The sequence below is a fragment of the Silurus meridionalis genome, chromosome 9 (genome assembly GCF_014805685.1).
Source record: "Silurus meridionalis isolate SWU-2019-XX chromosome 9, ASM1480568v1, whole genome shotgun sequence".
Classification (NCBI taxonomy): domain Eukaryota; kingdom Metazoa; phylum Chordata; class Actinopteri; order Siluriformes; family Siluridae; genus Silurus; species Silurus meridionalis.
Window position 1 is genome coordinate 2,963,940 of NC_060892.1, and position 21,079 is coordinate 2,985,018.

Sequence of the window (21,079 nt, forward strand, 5' to 3'; positions counted from 1 at the left end):
CCCTCCCTCCTTTTCCTGCCTTTTTCTACAAAGTTCAGCTCGTATCAGGGAAGTGTACTGTATTCCTCAGAGCAGCTTACAGAACTCCAAGAAAGGCAGAGCAGATGCTTTTCCCTGAGAGGAACGAAAAAAAAAAGGATTGGATTGGGTCAGAAGCTCCTCAGGAGCCTCCTCTGTCCTCACTCTTCACGCAGTGAAGACGAGCGCTCGGTAACCTTCTCGCTGCTCGCATCTCCAACACGTGGAAGAAGGAAATTTAGAAAGGAAAAAAAAGCTCAGTTTTTAATACTGCTGCTTAAATGCAAAACTGTTTCAGTTCAATTTAATTTGATTTCTATACAGCTTTTAACAAACATCTGCCTCGTTCAGACCCCAACCCCCTGCAGGTCTTCCCTCACCACAGACTGAGATCATGTGACCATTTCACAATTCCCTGTGTATGAGCTGTTACTATGAATCATTTCATTGGATGGTTTTTATGGGTAGTGGTACCTCAGTACCACTTTCTGATCAGAGTGTCATGAGTTTAAATCCCAGCCCCACCACCAAGCTGCCACTTTTGGGCCCTTGAGCAAGGCCCCTAATCCCTTCGAAAACTCGGCTGTGTAAGTGAGATAACTGTAAGTCGCGCTGATATAAAGGATGTCTGCCAAATGCAGTATTTCTGTCTTTCCTTCTTTCTTTCTTTCTTTCTTTCTTTCTTTCTTTCTTTCTTTCTTTCTTTCTTTCTTTCTTTCCTTGTTTAATCTTTCTTTCTATCTTTTTTCTCAATACTTTCTTTCTTTCTTTCTTTCTTTCTTTCTCTTTCTTTCTTTCTTTCTTCTTCTTTCTTTCTTTCTTTCTTTCTTTCTTTCTTTCTTTCTTTCTTTCTTTCTTTGTCTTTCTTACTTCCTTTTTATCTTTTCCTTTTTCTTTCTTTCTTTCTTTCTTTCTTTCTTTCTTTCTTTCTTTCTTTCTTTCTTTCTTTCTTTCTTTCTTTCTTTCTCTTTCTTTCTTTCTTTCTTTCTTTCTTCTTTCTTTCTTTCTCTTTCTTTCTTTCTTTCTATCTATCTATCTATCTATCTATCTATCTATCTATCTATCTATCTATCTAGCTTGCTTGCTTGCTTTCTTTCTTTCTTTCTTTCTTTTTATGATAAGATATTTGACCTCTGATTAGAAAGTCATGAGTTTAAATCCCAGCACCACCGATCTGCCACTGTTTGGCTCTTGAGCAAGAAGATGGGAATGGAGAAGGGATTGATGTTGAAGATCTCCTGCTATAGAGTTCTGACCTCAACCATATTGGATGAATGTGAACACTGACTGCACCCCAGACCTCCTCACTACACCTTCATCAGTGCCTGACTTTACTAACACCCCAAAATCTAGTGGAACTTCTAGTGGAAAGTCTAATGTCCCAGTAACAGAAGCCTGGCCGAGCTGGAAGCCAAAGAGCTGAACGATTTACAACACGTCATGAAATCCAGCATGGCGTTTTTCTGCCTTCAGTTTGTTTTAATGATTGTTTATTGCCAGTCTCCTCTTTTACGGCGTCCGGTTGGTTTCTGTTGCGGTCAACATTTGCAGAGGAACAACACGCCGCTCCGACGACGCCAATAAGTGAGACTTTATTCAGCGTTTTATTGTTTTTGGAAAGATTGAAATAGTGAGTTTATTGGACCACAGTGATCCTGTAATGTCATCACACACAGACCGCACAATGGAATCTGTCTTTTTTCTGTCATTCGTTCTTTCTGTCTTTTTTTCCTTCATTCTCTCTTTCTTTCTTCTTTTAAGTCTTTGTTTGTTTCTTATTTTGATTCTTTTTTCTCTCTTTTCTGAAGGCTGTGTGTGATGTGGTGAGCTGTGATTTTGGTTGTGTCTGTGTGGAGATTTGAGACGAGATGAGATGAAACGAGATGAGATGAGATGATGAGTGAACGCAGGCCAGAAGCTGCAGAGTTCAGCTCCACTCCTCGGCCTTTATAAAACCGAGTGTGAGTCTGGGAGGAAGTGTGTTTTGGAAGCGAGCGGGAGAATGCACTGGGCGGGGGTTTGGCTGATCTGTAGAGGAGAGGCAGAAGGCTCCTGTCTAAACACTTTCTTTTATTAAATATGGCGTGACGCAGAAGCAGTGGAGGAGGAGGTCAAGGTTCCTCAAACACTGGACAGAGGTGCGAGTGAACGGAAACAAAGCCGAGAGCGAGCCGCGCTCCGAGCTCCAGCTGGATCACTGAGATCACTGAGACTCATGTAGGAGCTGTTAAAAGTGTGTGTACTATTGAGAACACAAACACTCACACACACACGCTTACATGATCATACACACAATCATACACACACGCACACACACACACACACACACACACACACACACGCTTACACGATCACACACACACACACGCGCTTACACGATTACACAATCACACACACACACACACTCACACACACACACACAATCACACAATCACACACACACTACAGCATACAAGGTGAACAAAGTCACAGTGCATTTCCATTCTTTTCGCTTTTTTTTCTTTCTTTCTTTTATTTCTTTCTTTCTTTCTTTCTCTCTTTCTTTCTTAGTATTTATTTTTGTTTGTTTCTTTTGGTTTTCCTTTTGCATTTTTACTGTCATTTGTTTCTTCTTTCTGTCTTTCTTATATTTTTTTTTCTTTCTGGTTTTCTTTCTTTTTCTTTCTTTCTTTCTTTCTTTCTCAATACTTTCCCTTTCTGTCTTTCTTACTTTCTTTGTTTATATTTCTTTCTTTCATTCTTTTCGCGTTCTTTCTTTTTCTTTCTTTTTCTTTCTTTTTCTTTCTTTTCCTTCTTGCATTTTTTCTTCTTTCTGTTTTGTCATTTTTCTTTCTTTATTTTCTTTCTTTCAGTACCTTTTCTTTCTTTCTTTCTTTCTTTCTTTCTTTCTTTCTTTCTTTCTTTCTTTCTTTCTTTCAAAAAACTTTCTCCAATTATGTTATCAGCACTGATCATTTTCTTTTACAGCTGATTACATTCTTTACTCATTTCTTCTTCAGGTTTTCTTTCTTGTCTCTTTGCTGTGAATGAAAATGACGGAATCCTCAGGGTTTGGAAAGTCCACGACGTCTCTTTTTTTCCCCTAACAGCTGGCTGTGAATGAAAAATGAAAAAAAAAAAGATCTGAGGGATGATACTTGTGAAAACAAGGCTCCGATCCCTGAAGCTTCAACTTCTATTGATGAAGCCAGAAAAAAGCCGTTTGTATTTCTAAATGAAGTTTCTGCCTTTTATGGGGCGGCGTGTTCGCGAGGCCGCCGCCTCAAAGGCCTTTTCCAGAGTCGGGTTTGAACACACAATTGGATTACGGTGCGGCGGAGCGCTCGGTGAGAACGCAGCCGAGTGAGGCAGAGGACCTGTGAGAGGTACAGATGGTTTAGTGCATGCATAATCAAACAGGCCGGGCAGGATGTGTGTGTGTGTGTGTGTGTGTGTGTGTGTGTGTGTGTGTATATGTGTGTGTGCGCCTCCGAAACTCTTCCAGCCTGGCCTGTAAAAAGCTGTGAGAGACAGGGGGTCTGAGAGCCTCGAGCCAGAGACTATAACGCTCCAACACAGCGGCCCTAATGATCTAATTAGGGAATCAACTCGTTGACTAATTCAGCAAGCACCAAGACATCATCTCCACAGTCGCGCACTCGTACTCGCGCTCGCGAGGTCAAGAAACGGGTTTCCATCAGTCAGCACAAGACCTGGGAACGCCGGAACTGTTTATTCTCGTAGCGTAGACGGGGAACTGTCCCTCCTGAATCTTTCAGTCTGGAGCAGAAAGAGTGGCTTGTTATGCACTTGTATAAAAGGGGGGAGGGGGGGGGGGGTTGCAGGAACCGTGAACGAGCCTGTTTATGCATCTATTTAGTCGTTTGTTGTTTAGTGTCTTTTTTTTGTGTGTGTTTATTTCAAGCAGGAGGCTTTATTTTATTTATTTTTTTTCACCCTCTCGGGCGCTCAGAGGGCCCTCAACAGGGGGTAAATGCAGATGAGACGCGCTAGGTCTGGGTCTCACGCCTCATTTGCATTTTTAATTAGCGATGGCCGGTGTGTGTGAGAGCACTCGGTTTGTGGAGACTGTGTGAAAGTAGTCCCATGCACACACCCAGCGCCCTGCCCCTAAACACCCCTTCCCACCCACCCCCAGTGCCACCACGCTGCTTTCACTTATCTCTGGGCTGTTGCTGTGGGGATGCGGCCCTTTATTTATTTTTTTTTCAAAACCCGGGCCCCGCTCTCCAGATTGCCTTTGTTTTAAGCTGTTGATGCAGACGGCAGCGCCCGGACTGAATGCAAACAAGTCCTTAAATTGTTTACTTTGTCTAGGAAGGCATGGATAAAGTTTTTTTTTTTCAGTCCTCCCTCGTCTATTTTTTTTTCATGTTCTACACCTCTTTTGTTCGCCTTTATCTGCATTTTTTCCCTCCGATTGTGCTTTAAATCACCTATATCATTGCCTTTTCTTTTGCTGGCCTCTGCATCGCTGATTTATGGATAATGGGACCATTGAATGTCTTTGAGAAAAAATTCTTCGTTACCAATCGTTTATACGAGGCTTTACACTGGGACTCGAAAGTGTTTTTTGTTTTTTTTATTCGTCTGTGTATTTTTTGCCCTGAGGTTGTTGTTTTTTTCCGGAACCTTTAAAGACATTGTAAAAGTTACTATTTTTGGCTCATTTTAAAAAAATACTCTGTTGTTAGACTGTCCGAGCGCATCGCATTTTTTTGCTGCCTCTTTCTCCGGCGAGCCCTTCCACCCTGAGTCACTGCAGACCTTTCGCTTCGAGTGGATATCTGCAATATTTCTCTCCCACGGACAATTTTATCCGCAGTGCGAGATCAATACTCACCCCTGCATCTAAATCATGCAATGGGTGGGGGTGGGGGTAGTATGGGGGTGGGTCTGGTTCCTTGGGTTTTTTGGCTGCAGTAAAAACCATTAAAGAGACAGCATCGGGACCAGGGGTGGTTCTTCCGAAAGTCCCTGTAATGCATCTTTGCTTATCGTTGCTTTCGCAGCTAATGGTGCTGTTAACCAGCACTTGTTGGGAGAAGATTTCTCTCATCAAATTTATAGGGCTTTTTTATGAGAGATGCAGCACTTCCAGGTCTGGAGGGTTCTCCATCCAGGCTTATTTCCATAAGTGCTGCGACTGCCAGTAGATCAGCCACCTCTGCCTCTCTCTCTCTTTCTCTCTCACACTCTCTCTCTCTCTTTCTCTGGCTTCAGCTTTAAGTGGCTCTTGCCAACAGGACGGCGGCTAGACTTCCGATCAGTGACTACAATGTTTTCGCTCGCTTGCGCGTCAAATACGCTGAGACGTTTCTTCGCAAAACATAAATCTCCGCAGTCGAGCGGAGAACAAGTCGGGAATGTAGTCATCTGCTTCGACCTCAACCGCGATACATTCACTTTTTGAGCAACAGTTTGAGCTGAAACGTTCAGTGAGTTATCTGAGCATGCTCAGTGCAGTTACAGTGCACACGCATAATTCACTGTAACAATAAACAGAATGGATACGTGACAGTAAAAATACTTCAAGTTCATAGTTCATTGCTTGAGTCTATTGTCCATTACAAATTTTACGACATTTAGCAGACGCCCTTACGCGACTTACGCTTATTTCGTTCATACAGCTGAGCAGCTATAGGGTTAAGGGCCTTGCTCGGGGGCCCAGGAGTGGCAGCTTGGTATGGCATTGATTTTAACTCAGAACATCTTGCACATGGAATTATAATAACGTACACTGTTCGTTGTATTCATGAACCTCTCAGTCTCAGAAAGGGGCAATATTTTTATTCGCCTCAGGAAAAAGTTTTTGGGAATTTAGAAAAAAGACGCTTTCAGGCAACAGATGTGTGTAGGAGAGTGTCGAGCCTTAATGCGAGCAAAAGAGGCGCAAAATGTAATCGGTTACGCTCATTGTGTAAATAAAATATCGTGGAGGTAAAAGGACAGCTATTGAATCAGAAATGCAGTTGAAAAACGAAGCACAATTACACAAATACTTTACACCGCTGGATGTGCACGCTGCCAACGTGAGCATTTGTAGGCATCGTTTCTGTCCAAACTAGGCAGTTGCCTAGAGCGCCCCCTGCCACCGCCTTCGATTATTTCAATTATTCACCTGTTTTTCTGCTTAAGTGTAATATAGATGGTATGCTTACATTCTTGAATCGAGGCGATTTGACAATGATTATTAAATGATTAAAAACATTACCCTTTTTTTTATTGAAGGTTGCAGATGATTTGTATGGTTTGGGGGTGGAGCATTGTGCGGGGCGGAGCCATCAGTGAGGGAAAATAGGAATTTCCTTAGGGTTCCAAACAGGCTAAAAACGCCTTAAATCGGCACTAAAAGGGTCTATACAGTTCCATTATACTGTACATTAAATATGGCATTAAATATGGCAAACTGGCTGTTTTAGGACTGTCCTTCTAATCCTCTTATTCTCTCTCTCTCTCTCTCTCTCTCTCTCTCTCTCTTTCTCTCTCATTTGCTGTACAGAAGCTACGCAGTCCGAAAGTCCAAACCAGCCCAGTGAAGGGGACGTCAAGGACCAGCCAGAAAATGGTGAGTCTCCGTCTCATATGTGAGACCAGGGACAAGAGATGCCATAAATTCTATACATAAATGTTTCTTTTTCCACCAACAAGAGTTTTCTTTTCTTTTATGTTCACTGGGAAAGAGATGCTTCTCATAAAAAAGAACGGAAAAATTCAGGAATCTGTTGTCCCTTGTTGTTGCTGTGTAAAGTCAAGATGTTGTAATTTTCGAAAAAATATGGTCGTGCGATAGAAATGTGGTCATGTGATCTCTGATTGTTGTGCAGGTGGAAACTATTAAAAAAAACCTCTTCATATGTTCACATCTCACTAGCATGAAGCAAATTTTTGTTAACGAGACGTACTTTTAGTGTACTTTAAAAGTTCTCGGCTTGGTCTCGTTTTAGGCTACACAAAGCTCACTAACTGCTCCGGGCTGCTCGAGAAAGTAAGTGTGTGTTCCAGCACACAAGCAATACCTGGACTTCATCTCACATAATATTGTATTCAGATTGCTAACACTGGTGATTGGTGATGGTGTGGCGTCACGTCGTTCTTAGTCCTCACGCTAGTATGCTAATATTTTTGTTCGGACAATCTTTAAGATCTCTGTGTATGAAACCCCCAAATCTGGATTATAAAAACCTTGCTTAAAGATTGCTTTGCATACACTGTATGAGCAAAAGTTTGCGGACACCTGAGCATAAATTTGGTATGTGCTCCTTTTTGAACGTCCCATTCCACATTGTGTCCTCATCTGCTCTTATAATTAGCTCTACTCTTCTGGGAAGATGTTCCTCTAGATTTAGTGGAGATTTATTTAGCCATAAGGGTGTTAGTATAGTGAGGTACTGATGTAGGTGAGGTGAGGAGGCTTGGAGTGCAGTCAGTGTTCACATTCATTGTTCAACAGGCTTTAGATAAGAGCTCTATAGCAAGAGATCTTCCACTCCAACCAGTGTAGAGCATATCTTCATATGGAGCTGTTTATTTTTTTGTGTGTGTACAGGGGCATTGTCATGCTGAAGTAGGTTTGGATCCCCTAGTTCAAATAAAGGGTACATTACATGGTACAAAGACTATTGTACACCTCCATATTTGTGGTAACAGTTTGAGGATGAATCACATACGTCTGGAAAAGTCAGGTGTCATAGTGTAGCCTGTACAGATGCACATACAGACAAGTTGAGTGGTCGTCTCTCTCGCCTCACACACACACACACACACACACACACACACACACACACACACACACAGGACAGACCTCCTTCTCCTTATCTTATATGCAGGATTTTCATGCAGGACAATTCTTTTCTTCTCCTGAACTCTAAACACCACTTTTATTTGATTTGATTTGTTACAAATCAGACAAATCCTTTTCACTCTGGGTGGTGTGTTTATGCCCCGTTTCGACTACACAGCAGTCACCACTGCACTGCACACACACTTGTTAAATTCCCTTAAAATTCCTATATTATAATAATAATTAATATAACTTAAAACACACTGTTACACTAAAACACTATATATATGATAGATAGATAGATAGATAGATAGATAGATAGATAGATAGATAGATAGATAGATAGATAGACAGATTAACATGGCAAAGGTAGAGCTGCATCTTTTTTGACTTTCAAAGCCTGTTTGTAAAAAGGCCTTGCGTTAGCAATCAAAAAGCTCTCAAGTGAATTGATGATCTGCTTATGTGATTTCAATTCCTACATAATTGGCGAGAACTGGTCTGACCTCATGACCTGCTGTGACCTCAGCCTGCTATGCCCTCACCTCACACCCTCTGCCACCTTTTTGTACTCATTCTCTCTCAGGGCAAACATGTGATTGCATTTTTTTTAATCTCCCCTAAACCTTGTCCTGGTGCCCCGGTGCTACGTGCGTTTTCTCTCAGCAGAATGGTGCACTCCAGGGTCAGGAGCGGTCATTACACAACCCACAGGCCATTAGATAAGACCAGAGGATATCCTTCTCTTCTGTTTCCCATCATGCAGGACGTGTCCAACGGACAGAGAGAAAGAAGGAGAGAGACGGAAAGACCGAGAGAGAGTTAGACACATTGAGAGAGTCAAAGGAAGAGACTGAGAGAAAGAGAGTCACAGAGAAAGTCAGAGACAGTGACAGAGTCAGAGACAGTGAGACAGTTAAAGAAAGAGTCAGAAACAGTGAGAGAGTCAAAGAGAGAGTCAGAGAAAGCAAGAGTCACAGAGAGAGTCAGAGACAGTAAGAGAGTCAAAGACAGTGAGAGAGTCAGAGTGAGAGTCAAGACAGTGAGAGTCAGAAATTTGGAAACAGTGAGTCAGAGAGAGAGAGAGAGAGAGAGAGAGAGAGACAGTTAGAGAGTCAGAGAGAGTCAAAGACAGTTATCAAGTCAGAGACAGTCAGAGACAGTAAGAGAGTTAGAGACAGTAAGAGAGTCAGAAACAGTCAGAGACAGTAAGAGAGTCAGAGAGTCAGAGACAGTAAGAGAGTCAGAGACAGTCAGAGAGTCAGAGACAGTAAGAGAGTCAGAGACAGTCAGAGAGAGACAAAGACAGTAAGAGAGTCAGAGAGAGTCAGAGACAGTAAGAGAGTCAAAGACAGTGAGAGAGTCAGAGTGAGAGTCGGAGACAGTGAGAGTCAGAAATTTGGAAACAGTGAGTCAGAGAGAGAGAGAGAGAGAGAGAGAGAGACAGTTAGAGAGTCAGAGACAGTTATCAAGTCAGAGACAGCCAGAGACAGTAAGAGAGTTAGAGACAGTAAGAGAGTCAGAAACAGTCAGAGACAGTAAGAAAGTCAGAGAGAGTCAGAGACAGTAAGAGAGTCAGAGAGTCAGAGACAGTAAGAGAGTCAGAGACAGTCAGAGAGTCAGAGACAGTAAGAGAGTCAGAGACAGTCAGAGAGAGACAGAGACAGTAAGAGAGTCAGAGAGAGACAGGTGGCACTAAAAGAGTGACAAAAACAGAAAGTTCCCCTTGAAACTAGCAGCATCTATATAAACGTGTGTAAAAACGAGTGGATTTTGCTCTGAGGTGTGTGTGTGTGTGTGTGTGTGTGTGTGTGTGTGCGCGTGTGTGTCTGTGTGTGTAAACACAAGCAGTCTGAACCCTTTGCTGTTGATGTGTGAGCGGTGTTTAGGTCTCAGAGCTGCTGGGAAAGACACACTATTAGTCCTCCCTGTGTGTGTATGTACATGTGTGTGGTGGATGTGTGTGGTGGATGTGTGTGTGTGTGTGTGTGTGTGTGTGTGTGTATGTGTGTGTGTGTGTGTGTGTGTGTGTGTGTGTGTGTGTGTGTGTGTGTGTGTTCAGTACACCAGTGGACACAGCTGGGAGTGATTATCCATGTTGAGATATAGAGGCCCGGCCCCTTCCCTTTGCTCCCTGCCTCCCTATACGAGGCACTCATGGTATTGACCTCAGTGAACTTCACTCTTCATATGCACTCTATAGTGGAACTCCAGTGACGGAAGCTCTTTTTCTCTCTCTCTCTCTCTCTCTCTCGCTCTCTCTCTCTCTCTCTCTCTCTCTCTCTTTCTCTACACCATGTTTTTTCAGCTCCATTGCGTCATCCCTCTGTTTTCCAAGTAATGCTTCACTTGTATTATTGTTGTTACAGTATATACAGCTGCAAGGAAACTATGACTCTTTCTCTCTTTCTCTATCTCCTTTTTCTCTTTTATGTTTTACTCGTCTTTTCCCGATGCTTTTTCCTGTCCCTTTTCACTCCTAGACCCGAAGCTCGTCGAGCGTAAGGAGCATCAGTGCTCTCTGGAGGCACAGGCTTCTCGCTAACGTCAGCACTTTCTCTCGCAACGAGCCGCGAACATCCCATCTTTTTCCCTTTTTTTTTTCTTTCTTTCTTTCTAATTCTCCTTGGTCCACATGTTGTACGTCTCCATATCAGGGGCCGTCAGCGCTAAACTGTTTCCTGTCGAGGGGTTTTTACGGCGTTTCTGACCGCCGAGCAGCACATAAGCCCTGTTTAATAACTCTCTCTCTCTCTCTCTCTCTCTCTCTCTCTTTTTTCTCTTCTGGCTTCCAGTCTGAAGAGCTCCAGGTGTCGGCTTTAGCGAGTTCTGGTGTTCCGTGTTCGTCGTCTTTATTCGATTATTAGAGCTGGATTATTTCTGTCTTTGAAATGTTTGTTTATTAGGAAATAGTGCTGGTTTTTATTGGTGATGTTTATAAGGCAAAGGTTTTTTTTCGTCCCAGATTCATTACGGTTATGCGTCAGGTTTAGAAATTTCCTCCTCCGGGATCAGCGTTGAGGAATTCTCAATCTGCTGGGCGTTCGATCCAAATCCAATCCACGTGTGTTAAATAAAAACCATGAACAAGTGGTAGCTGTTGGAATTCTGATGTTGGACTTCTGAACGGAAGGTCAGGGGTTCAAATCCCAGCACCACCAAGCGAATCGAATCGAATTTAGATTCGATTCAACACAATGTGATTCAACGCAACTTACTGAAGTGCCTTAGCAGTTGGAGGACAGGGGCCAAAGTGTGGGTCTTCTGCTGTGTGATCAATAAATACTATAATTTGGGGCCACTAAGGGCCCACTGGCCCTCAGAGAGCGTGTCTTGGGTGACCAGAGTCATCAAAGATATCACTACCATCTTACACACACACTTAGTAGTTAAGGCATTGGACTTTGGATACAAGAGTTGTAAATTCAACTCCCAGCCACACCAAGCTGCCACTTCTGGGCCCCTGATTGAGGCCCTTAACCCCATTGCTGCTCAAATAATGTATTTAGGAGATAAACCCTTTTTAGGGCCCCTTCAGAAAGAGAGACATTTTACCTCTATCTTTCTATCTTTCTGTCTTTCTCTTTGTGTGTGTGTGTGTGTGTGTGTGTGTGTGTGTGTGTGTGTGTGTGTGTGTGTGTGTGTGTGTGTGAGAGAGTGAGCGAGCGAGCGAGAGACTAGAGACTGTCCCACACTCAGGGGATCGACTCCATATGTGATCTGCCCTCCACATCACCCTAAACACTCCCTCCATCCGTCCCAATTACTTTCTCGTGACAGCGTGTGTGACGTATCCGTCCAGACTCATTATATAAAACATTGATAAGTATCGAGTGCACGCTATTCTGCAGAACATATCAGTGCCTCGGATCAAACCCGACTGCACCGGGGCTCCTACAAAACGTTGTCGTTGTGTGTCATAGTTCAGCTGTCAAAATACATTTAAATCTTTCAAAACTATTCGGACAAAAACAGCAAAGCCAACGGTCAATGTTTTACTTTTTGTCTCAGAAAAGTCCCTCGTTCTCTTTATGTACTAAGAATCGGCTCAAATACGGTCTGCCTGAGACCTTCCGATCCAATTCCAAAGTCCAAAGCATTAAAGGTCTTGCTCATGGGCCCAGCAGTCGCAACTTGCTGGAATTTGAACTCGTGAACCTTTGGAGTCCAGTGCCTTAACCACTGAGCACTGAGCTACCACCTCTCAAAAATGATATTTGTTCAATCCTGAAATTTACATTTTAATTTTTGGCAGTTGCTATTATCTAGAGCGGCTTACAATTAAGTTAAACTTTATTTCTAGAGCGTGTTTCACAATGGACATTGTCTTAAAGCAGCTTGATATCACCTTGTAGTTTCTGGTGACTTGACACATACGGTATAAACGTTGTAGTAGAGTTTATGAGTGGCTGTGGGGTTGCTTTCTATCTTGGCGTAATTAAGTCAAAAACATCGCATTTTGTTGATTTTCGTTGAAACTACAAAGCCGTAACTGTAAACCTACAGAAGCGGTTTTGTTACTGGATTATGAAGCACTGCCTGGGAGATTCCTTCAAAAAATGTAAAACAAAGGAAGAAAACAACAGGTTATTTGACAACAGGTTGGCTTGATTACGTCCAATCATCGAAATGTAGTTTGGAACATAGTTTTGAAAAAAATGTCCCAGTTTACAGTCCAGATATTATTATTGTATACTACATTTCCTCATACTAGCAACATTTCGCTAATCTACTGCAACATTTTCAGTGGGATTATCAGTCACAGTGAAAGAATTTACTCATATAAGTTTTTCCTCAACCTGAATCTGTACTGCATGTCATTTTAATGCTGTCTTTTTGTTCTCTAGGACATCTGGGCTTCCAGGACAGTTTCGTCACGTCAGGCGTCTTCACTGTCTCCGAACTTGTCCGAGTCTCGCAGAGTGAGTCCTTTTCGTCGCACTTCAACCATGTGAATTTATTGCTTTTCTGTAATCCACGTTCCTACACTCTTTATTACAAGTCATTTATGTCATTTGGCAGACGCCCTTATGCAGAGCGGACTCACATTGTTGCAAGGGCCTTGTATAGGGGCCCAGGAGTGGGCGCTTGGAGAGGCTGGGATTTGAACTCATGGTTCTCAACCCAAAGTCCAGCTTTAACCACTAATCTACTACTATAGACATCACCGCAATGGTTTATTATCTTTAGAATTGTCTATAGAACTTCTAGAGCACATCTAGAAGTGTCTACAACAGTTCAGAACATGTCTCGAGCTAAATCGGTTGTGTCGTCTGGGTGGAAGAGATAACGCAAGCCAATTCTCCCAAAGGTGTTCAATAGGATTGAGGTTAGAGCTCTACAGCAGGCCACTCGAGTTCTTCCACTCCAGCCGATTAAAAGTATATCTTCACAAGGGTTATGCTGGAACAGGTTTGGCACTACAAGTTTCAGTCAAGGGAAAATTTAGTATCACCCATGGATTCAATGGGCATCCAATAAATATAACTGCCTCCATTTTTGTGGTAACAGTTTGTGGAAGAACCACATACTGTACGGCTGGAAACAAAACAGGGGTCCCAATAACTTTGTTTATACTTTAGTGTCTCCATGCTGAAAAAATGTTAAATATATAGTTAAGACCCTCGCTCATAGACCCACCAGCGGCACCTTGGAGACAGTCGGGACTTGAATTGTACATTTTACTTGATAGTAGCATTTTCACATTATAATCTGTCTCATGTGGAATGTCCATGATGTGTGCTCCTGTGTAACTTTAAATCAACGCTATTTTTGAGAGCTATACTGCTATAGAACCTTCTGACCAATCAGAATTGAGAATTCAGAAGTGCTCTCGAATCAAGTTCAAGATACTACAAAATGTGCCAATAAACATTCAGCTGAATGAATAGACAACGCCGAACATTAGCAAACCTTTTAATAACCATGCTTGATTGACATCCCAGCTGCGGTGGGTAAAGTACACAAATCATGTAGTTGAGTTGAAGTAAAGATCCACTCATGTGACTCCAGTAAAAGTGCCTGTTTAAACTTTCATTTGAGTAAAAGTACAAAAGTCTTTGCCTTCAAATGTACTATGTGTGATATGATTTATTATAACTATAATGTTCCTGTTGTCATTTTTATCACAAGACTCTTTTCTTAATCACCTCAGTTTATGTGAAAAGACTCGAATGTGACTCTCAGCACACTGATCTGTTAATAGAATGATTGATTTTTATTACAATAGTCATGAACCCAAAACCTTTTTTTCAATTACTTATCGAGTTGGAGTCTGGAGTTTCTTCATCATTTATTCCTCTCTAAATGTTCTGCTGTTGAACCGATGCTGAACTGTATGTTGGTGATCAATAGATACGCCAAGCGCCAATCAAAAACGAGTTCACAACAAGTTCTACTCTGATTGGTGGCGTTTGCTTTCTTTCATCACTTATTACTATTTGCTCAGACCTGAAGACCTGAAGTGAGAACTTTTTCTCATAGAAAACCTCTTTGAGTGAGAGCCATCCATGTTAAAACAAGCAAATTGTATTCTGGAACATTATTAATGTGAAAATGATTTTTGAACCTGATTTTTCCAGCCCTATGTGGATCTTTAAAGTTGGAAGGGTTCCATAAAATGTTCCCTTCCCTTGAACTAGTGGACTTCAACCTGTTCTTGAAAATACAAAGCCATTAAGATATGCTTTACATGGGTTGGAAGATGTTGAAGATTTCCTGTTACAGAGCTCCGACCTCAACCCTAATGAACATGATAAACTTAGTACCTGAATGATTGAATTAATCTCCACAAATCTCCCCAATATCTAGTGGAACATCTTCCCAGAAGAGTGGAGGTTATTATAAGAGTAAACGGAGACTAAATGTGGAATGGGATGTTCAAAAAAAGCACATACTGTACCAATCTTACGGTCAGGTGTCCACAAACTTTTGACAAATCAGACACGGTGTGTACAATTTGGGTTTTTTTTCACGTTTTAATAAATCGATATAGCTTTTTTGGACAGTTTTGATCACTCTGTGTTCCAGTTCTCTTTTTTCCCCCCCACAAGTTCATCCTGGCTGTATTGCCGTCTCGACTCGGACAGACTTTTCACATTTCTTACTCGTTTGATACGCTGGAGCGCGGCATCTACAGTTGTTGTGCTCCTGAAAAATGAAAGCGTGGCAAAATATAGCTTTCCCGCGAAACAGCTCTCCGTTTGCGCTGCAACTCTTTTGACATCAACGAGCGCTTTCAATTATTCATCTATGAACTTATAGAAAATGAACCGTGCTGTTACTATATTTATTATTATTCAGCAGCAACTATCAGGATCCGAGCGCTCTCTTCGCGGCAATAACAGACTTTGAATTCGATATACAGTGAAATCTTCACAGTGGTACAGTCTGGACTGCGTGCAGCCCAGATATCTTATTGATCCAAGGTTGCTAATCTTATCTCACGGCTGTAGGGTTCTGATTCGCTGCTGACACTGGAGTTTTCTATCAGTTTTCTATCAGTTTACAAATCCGATCGGGGCTTCTTCATAAAGAAAAGTTTGCAGACAACTAATATATAGTATTAGAGATTTTTTTGTATGTAAATACTGTCTTTTATATCTAAAGACTGTGCGAGGAGAGAGGAGGTTCCACCTATTGCCTGAAGGTTGCCAGATCTATATGAAGCCCTATCCCAAATCGATTAGTTGAAACCAAATAATTGCCATTTTACACCTTTTTGAAAATGGAGATTATACATTACTATTGCTACTTGCTTAGGGGCCTAGAAGTGGTATCTTGCTGTGGATTTGATTTGAACTCGCCGCCTTCAGAGCCAAAGTCTAATGACTCAACCACCCACCTCCCCTATGTTGCCACTTCCTCTCATTATGGAGATCTTCTTCTTCTTCTTTCGGCTTCTCCCATTAGAGGTCGCCACAGCGGATCATCCATCTCCATACCCCCCTGGCCTTCCCTCACCACATCCATGAATCTCCTCCTTGGTCTTCCTCTTTTCCTCCTTTCTGGTGGCTCCATCCTCAGCATTCTCCTACCGATATACCCCATGTCTCTCCTCTGCACATGTCCAAACCTGCTCAATCTCACCTCCCTCACCTTGTCTCCTGTCCATTGTCGTCACTCCCAACGAAAACCTCAACATCTTCAGCTCTGCTACCTCCAGCTCCGCCCCCTGTTGAGATCACCAGCAAAAATTATTGCTCATTCTTTTTTTTTTTTGGTCCCAGAACTGTATTCCCATTGTCTTTTCGATATAAAGCACCTTTAGATCCCAGCTTTCCATGACAACAAAAAGTCCCTCCAGATACCACAGTCCAATCGGCTGTGGCAAGGAAAAACTCCCTGAGATGGCATGAGAGGATCCAGACTCAAGAGGGAACTCATCTACTGCAAAAAGAACGTTGAAATATAAGTGATTTAAGAAGATACAGACTAAAAACAAGTCAAATGATCTGCCAGTGCAGTAAAATAAATACACTCTGAGAAATCTTTTTGAAATAAGAAACATCTAAGCAGAAAAGAAGAACAAAATATTCAAACGCTTATTCCAAGCAGTCGAATTAATCTCATTACCTTAAAACTAGCTTGTTAATAATTTTTTTTAACAGTTTGCTTTTTCTTAATTTGTGCAAAAAGATCTTAAAACCAGAGCAACAGAATTCCTCATAATTTAAGAATCGTCATCGTTATATATTAAAATGAAAGCATTTAAACTAAAAATAAGATTGCTATCAAAATCGAGATCATGCATACGTGCGGATGAATAATTATTCATTCAATAAATAATAACGCACAGTAGCTACGATGCAAAAAAACAAAGTGAAATTGTTGTTTACTTCTTCACAAAATAGTTCAACTTATTGCAACATTTGAACATTATAGAATGTATTTTGTCATTACTGAACACGGAAAGATTTTCAACATGAGAATCTGAAATCAAACTGCAGAACAACTTAGTAAAAAAGATGAGAATTTTGTGTAAAGAACAAGATTTAAAAAAAATGATAACATTACTGTATAATGTTTGGAAAGTGTGTGGTGATTTATTACTGCAGACTCTTTGATTTTTGTTATTAGGTTGTAAATAAATGTGTGTGTCAACATAAAACAAGCATTTGGAATAAATAATACGAGTGAACAAGTCAAGTGTGATTATTGAGCTTTTTCCACTGGGCAAACCTTAGAGTTAAAATAAAAGTCTTAATAGATACAATGCCTCAAATGATGCCTTTAAAGGTAATTAAGCTCAATTTACCGGTAAAACACTCAAAACAATAATATTAATCTTACCCAGTCTGCTTTTGCATAGTATTTTATTCTTAAAATAAGATCAATAAGATTTTTACGGCTAGAAATAAAATCATACGTCTTGACTAGATGAGTCCATTGACTAGATGAGTTGCATCATTGTCACGGTGTGCAGCGATTAAATGCAAATTGAGGTTTGAGCCATTGTAGCAGACTGTTGACACTAACACGATCCAAATCCATTCTCAAAGTCCTTGTGCTGCTCTGCAACTTCATGGATCCCCAGGCTGCTGTTGTCAAACCATCTACAGGTCTCCAAACGAAGAAACCTCTATCCAGAGGGGGCGCCAGGACAAACCGGGCAGATCCGAAGAGAAGAAAGGGACAGAAACATTGGTCGGTGGTACCTCTAGGTTTGTCCCTGGGATAGCCAACACTCAAGACCAAGAGTCCCATCTTACTTGTTCTTCCGGATGTGGGAACATCAGTCACCCCAGACATCAGGACGTGTATGAAAGATATCCAAGGTATAATGATGGACAAAATGCATCTATAGACCTTTATGACGACTCTGACAGGATTGCGTTACTCATCACTACATGACGAAGAAAAACATTGTTTTTTGATACGAAGTAAAGCATGGTTCAAAAAGATATGACCATCATAGCATGAAAATATCCTGCTAGAACCACTGAATAAGTGCCTAAGACCCCACAAAGATAGAATCACATCAGGGTCATCAAACCCCCAAAGAGAATCAAAGAAAGCAGGAAGGGGTCGCACAGATTGGGAAACGTGACCTTTATAAATTGCAGACGTCTACAGTGGAGAGTGACGGAGCGCAGCGCAGCGCGATCCATACTGACCTGTCGATCGGCGCTAACAATAGCCGATCCGAAGCGCCTGTCAGCACTTACAGGATCCTAGTGATCAAAGGGCCATTGATCCCCAGTGCTCTGTGATCTCATCGCGGGGCCCTGTGGTGTGGGGAAACAGAGAGGGGGCGCCGTGGACCTGGGCACTGAGCCCGTACGTGGAGCTTCCCACCCACGGCCTTGTGCGTCCTGCCATCACAAAGACAGCATCTGGAGAGAAGGAGAACATCCGGGTGCCACCACGGCATGGCACTGTGACAGCACACAGGAGGAGGGTGGATTAGTGAGGTGTGTGTCTATGTGTGTGTTGGAGAGAGAGAGAGAGAGGTAGGGGATGAGCTTTGAAGGTTCAGGATGATGCGACTGTGTGTGTATGTGTGTGTGGAGAGGTCAAGAGAGAGAGGAGAGAGAGAGAGAGAGAGAGAGAGAGAGAGAGAGAGAGAGAAAGATATTAGTACGATTAGCGCAGTCAGTCCTGCACTGCATCCCAAGTCCTGGCATATGATTGTAATGAGATTAAGGAATATGCATAATTGATCCAGCTCGACGGAGGCATTGGCTTTTATCCTAACATCTGTGACACGTGGGGAAGAAAGACCAATGCTGGGTGGCATATGCTTGCTGCTCTGTTCAAATCAAAAGTGATTTATTTTCCTTTCTTTCTTTCCATCCCTTCATCCATCCCCATTCTTGTTATATTCCAGCAACACTTGACATTTATTTATATGGGATGATTTGCATTCCCACACAGAGTGCACAGTTAGGCTAGACTTAGGGTAGGGGTAGCACAGTGGTAGAAATGTTTGAATTCTGATCAGAAGGGCATGAGCTCAAATCCCACTAACACCAGGCTGCACTGCTGGGCTCTTGATCAAGGCCCTTAACTGCTCATTTGTATGAATAAGATTTACATTTATGGCATTTGGCAGATGCCCTTATTCAAAGTGGCTTACAATTTCTTGGATCTAAAGTTCGTGAGTTTTGAACTCACACCATTCTGATTAAAGTTGCACTGGTTAAGGGTGTGTGTCAAGTGCCATAAATGTAAATTGTCCAGGCCCAGCTTTATAGACACTATACATACTAAAAAATGCATGTTTTAAATAGACTTTATACAATGAGAGATATCAGAAGATATCATACCTCCAGTGTCAACCGTTATCAGTCTGCCGTTATTAGTCCCCGTCTCTAACGAGACCTTCTCGAGATTAGAGTGAGCTCTGTGTGCTCACAACTCTCCAAACGAGTAAGCAGATGATGATATGATTGAGCAAATTTGTGTGACTTTCCAGGTTAGAAGGCATTCCGGGGACCCGGACCTGGTTTGCGTCAAAGCATAATTCGAGTTGCATGTGTGTTCCTTCGCGGTTTTATTTAAGTGAACAGGGGAGGAGAGGTTGAGCACGGAGATGGCGTCCATTCGGAAGATGAAGGGTGGCGATATCGAATGGACGACAGGCCGCCTTAGCTCTTCCCTGTCTATACGCCCTGACCTTGGCTTTGTGCACCCATTACACAATTCAGTGGCAGCCCAATCGAATCTGCTTCTGTCGATCAATATCCTATTAAAGCACCACACACAAAAAATAAAGAGAGAGAGAGAGAGAGAGAGAGAGAGAGAGAGAGAGAGAGAGGAGGAAGGCGGTGTAGAGATGGGGGAAAGGGGGTGGGGGTGGGATGCAGGGGAATGAAATTCTCCATAAAGTTAGTGGTTATAGCTACGTTTTTGTAAATGGAACTCCACATAATTGGACGGTCAATACCAGGCAGGGGTAATTTTAGAGATTGGACCCGCCCTTTCGGAATGCTTGCTCCTCCTCCCCTTGAGGTTCTTTTTTATCTTATTCTCTCCTTCTCTCAACTAACATCAAGTGGTCATGGACTTTCTTGACACACGATTTATTGGGAACAAATAGCAATCACATTCCTCTACAGCGTTATCTCTGGACTTCTAGCTGAACTTTTTCTCGAAGTGGTAGTTCAGTGGTTAAGGGTCTGGGTTGCTGCTCGGAAGGTTGGGGCTTCGAACCCTGGTATTGCCCAGCTGCCACTCTTGAGCAAGGCCTTTAGCCCTCTGTGCTCCAGGGGTGCTGTATCATGGCTGATTCCAGCTCCCTAACATTGCTATTATAGTCAAAGAAAGTATTTCAATGTGCTGTAAAAAGGGGTTCCAACGTATTTGCGAAAATTCCGTTTTTAAATGTGTCCACTTTGGAGAGTGTTTTTAAAAGTTTTCTTTGACTGAAAACGCATCTCAGTGTGGACGGAAGTTTTCAAACGAAAACCAAATTCATGGAAAACATCAGAGACCGTAACGTAATGCATGTTAGAGTTACAATTTAAAATCATTATTTGAGATGTTAAATATGGTTTTGAAAATCTTTAGGGAGGTCTGCATATTTGAGTCTGGAAAAGTATGGAATTTTGAAATGAAAATGTGTAGGAACCCTGGTAAAAGTACATGAGACCAGCATAAAGTGCTTTTCTTTTTAGAGGCTTTTATATATTTTTTAACCACAACAGGTGGACTACAGCAGAAACCCTCAAAACCTTGTATCATTAAGGATTCCCTGAAACCCCTAAATAACCATAATAGAGGTTTTGGCTATTTACTGGAGCCTGAGATGTTTTTTTTTTTTTCATGATCTTTTTACCCACAGAATTGCATTCCATTTAATATAATTTTACACACTAACTTTCATAATAGAGGCACAAAAATGAAAAAATTACCCTCCTTCTGGCTTTGTATCACTGATCTCCCGGGTTTCCCCCAGAACCACTCTTTAATAACCGTGCAAATAAAGGACGAGTGTGCATAGGCCTCCAAACCAGAAATGCAGGATTCAAGTTAGCATTGTGTAGTTTTGCATATTCTGGCACAGAATGAACCATTGGCAGAGATTTGGACAGCCAAGTCCTGGAGCAGGGACTCCTGGGATATCCCTGGGTACCATGAAGCTTAGCCATATGACGGAACAGGGAAAGAGGTTGAATAATGGAAAAGACGAGGAGCAGCCATCATCCCGGCTCCTTTTCAGTCTTGGCCCTTGCGGCCGTCTGCGCTGATGGAAGCCACTGGGAAGGCAGCCATCACTCAGCCAACGTTGCGCCAACAATCTGCATGAAAACGTACACTGAAAACTTTTCAAGTCAT

The 21,079-nt window shown here is 42.1% G+C and overlaps 1 protein-coding gene across 7 annotated transcripts in view; it reads left to right on the top strand.

The window, feature by feature from the left end:
• nfia (nuclear factor I/A) overlaps positions 1-21,079 on the top strand; it is a 146,761-nt gene that overhangs the window by 78,949 nt on the left and 46,733 nt on the right. For all 7 annotated transcript variants that reach the window (XM_046857105.1, XM_046857104.1, XM_046857106.1 and 4 more), the window contains exons 3-4: positions 6,521-6,586; positions 12,649-12,723. In XM_046857105.1, coding sequence (XP_046713061.1) covers positions 6,521-6,586; positions 12,649-12,723 — 141 coding nt within the window. The remainder of the gene's footprint in view (positions 1-6,520; positions 6,587-12,648; positions 12,724-21,079) is intronic.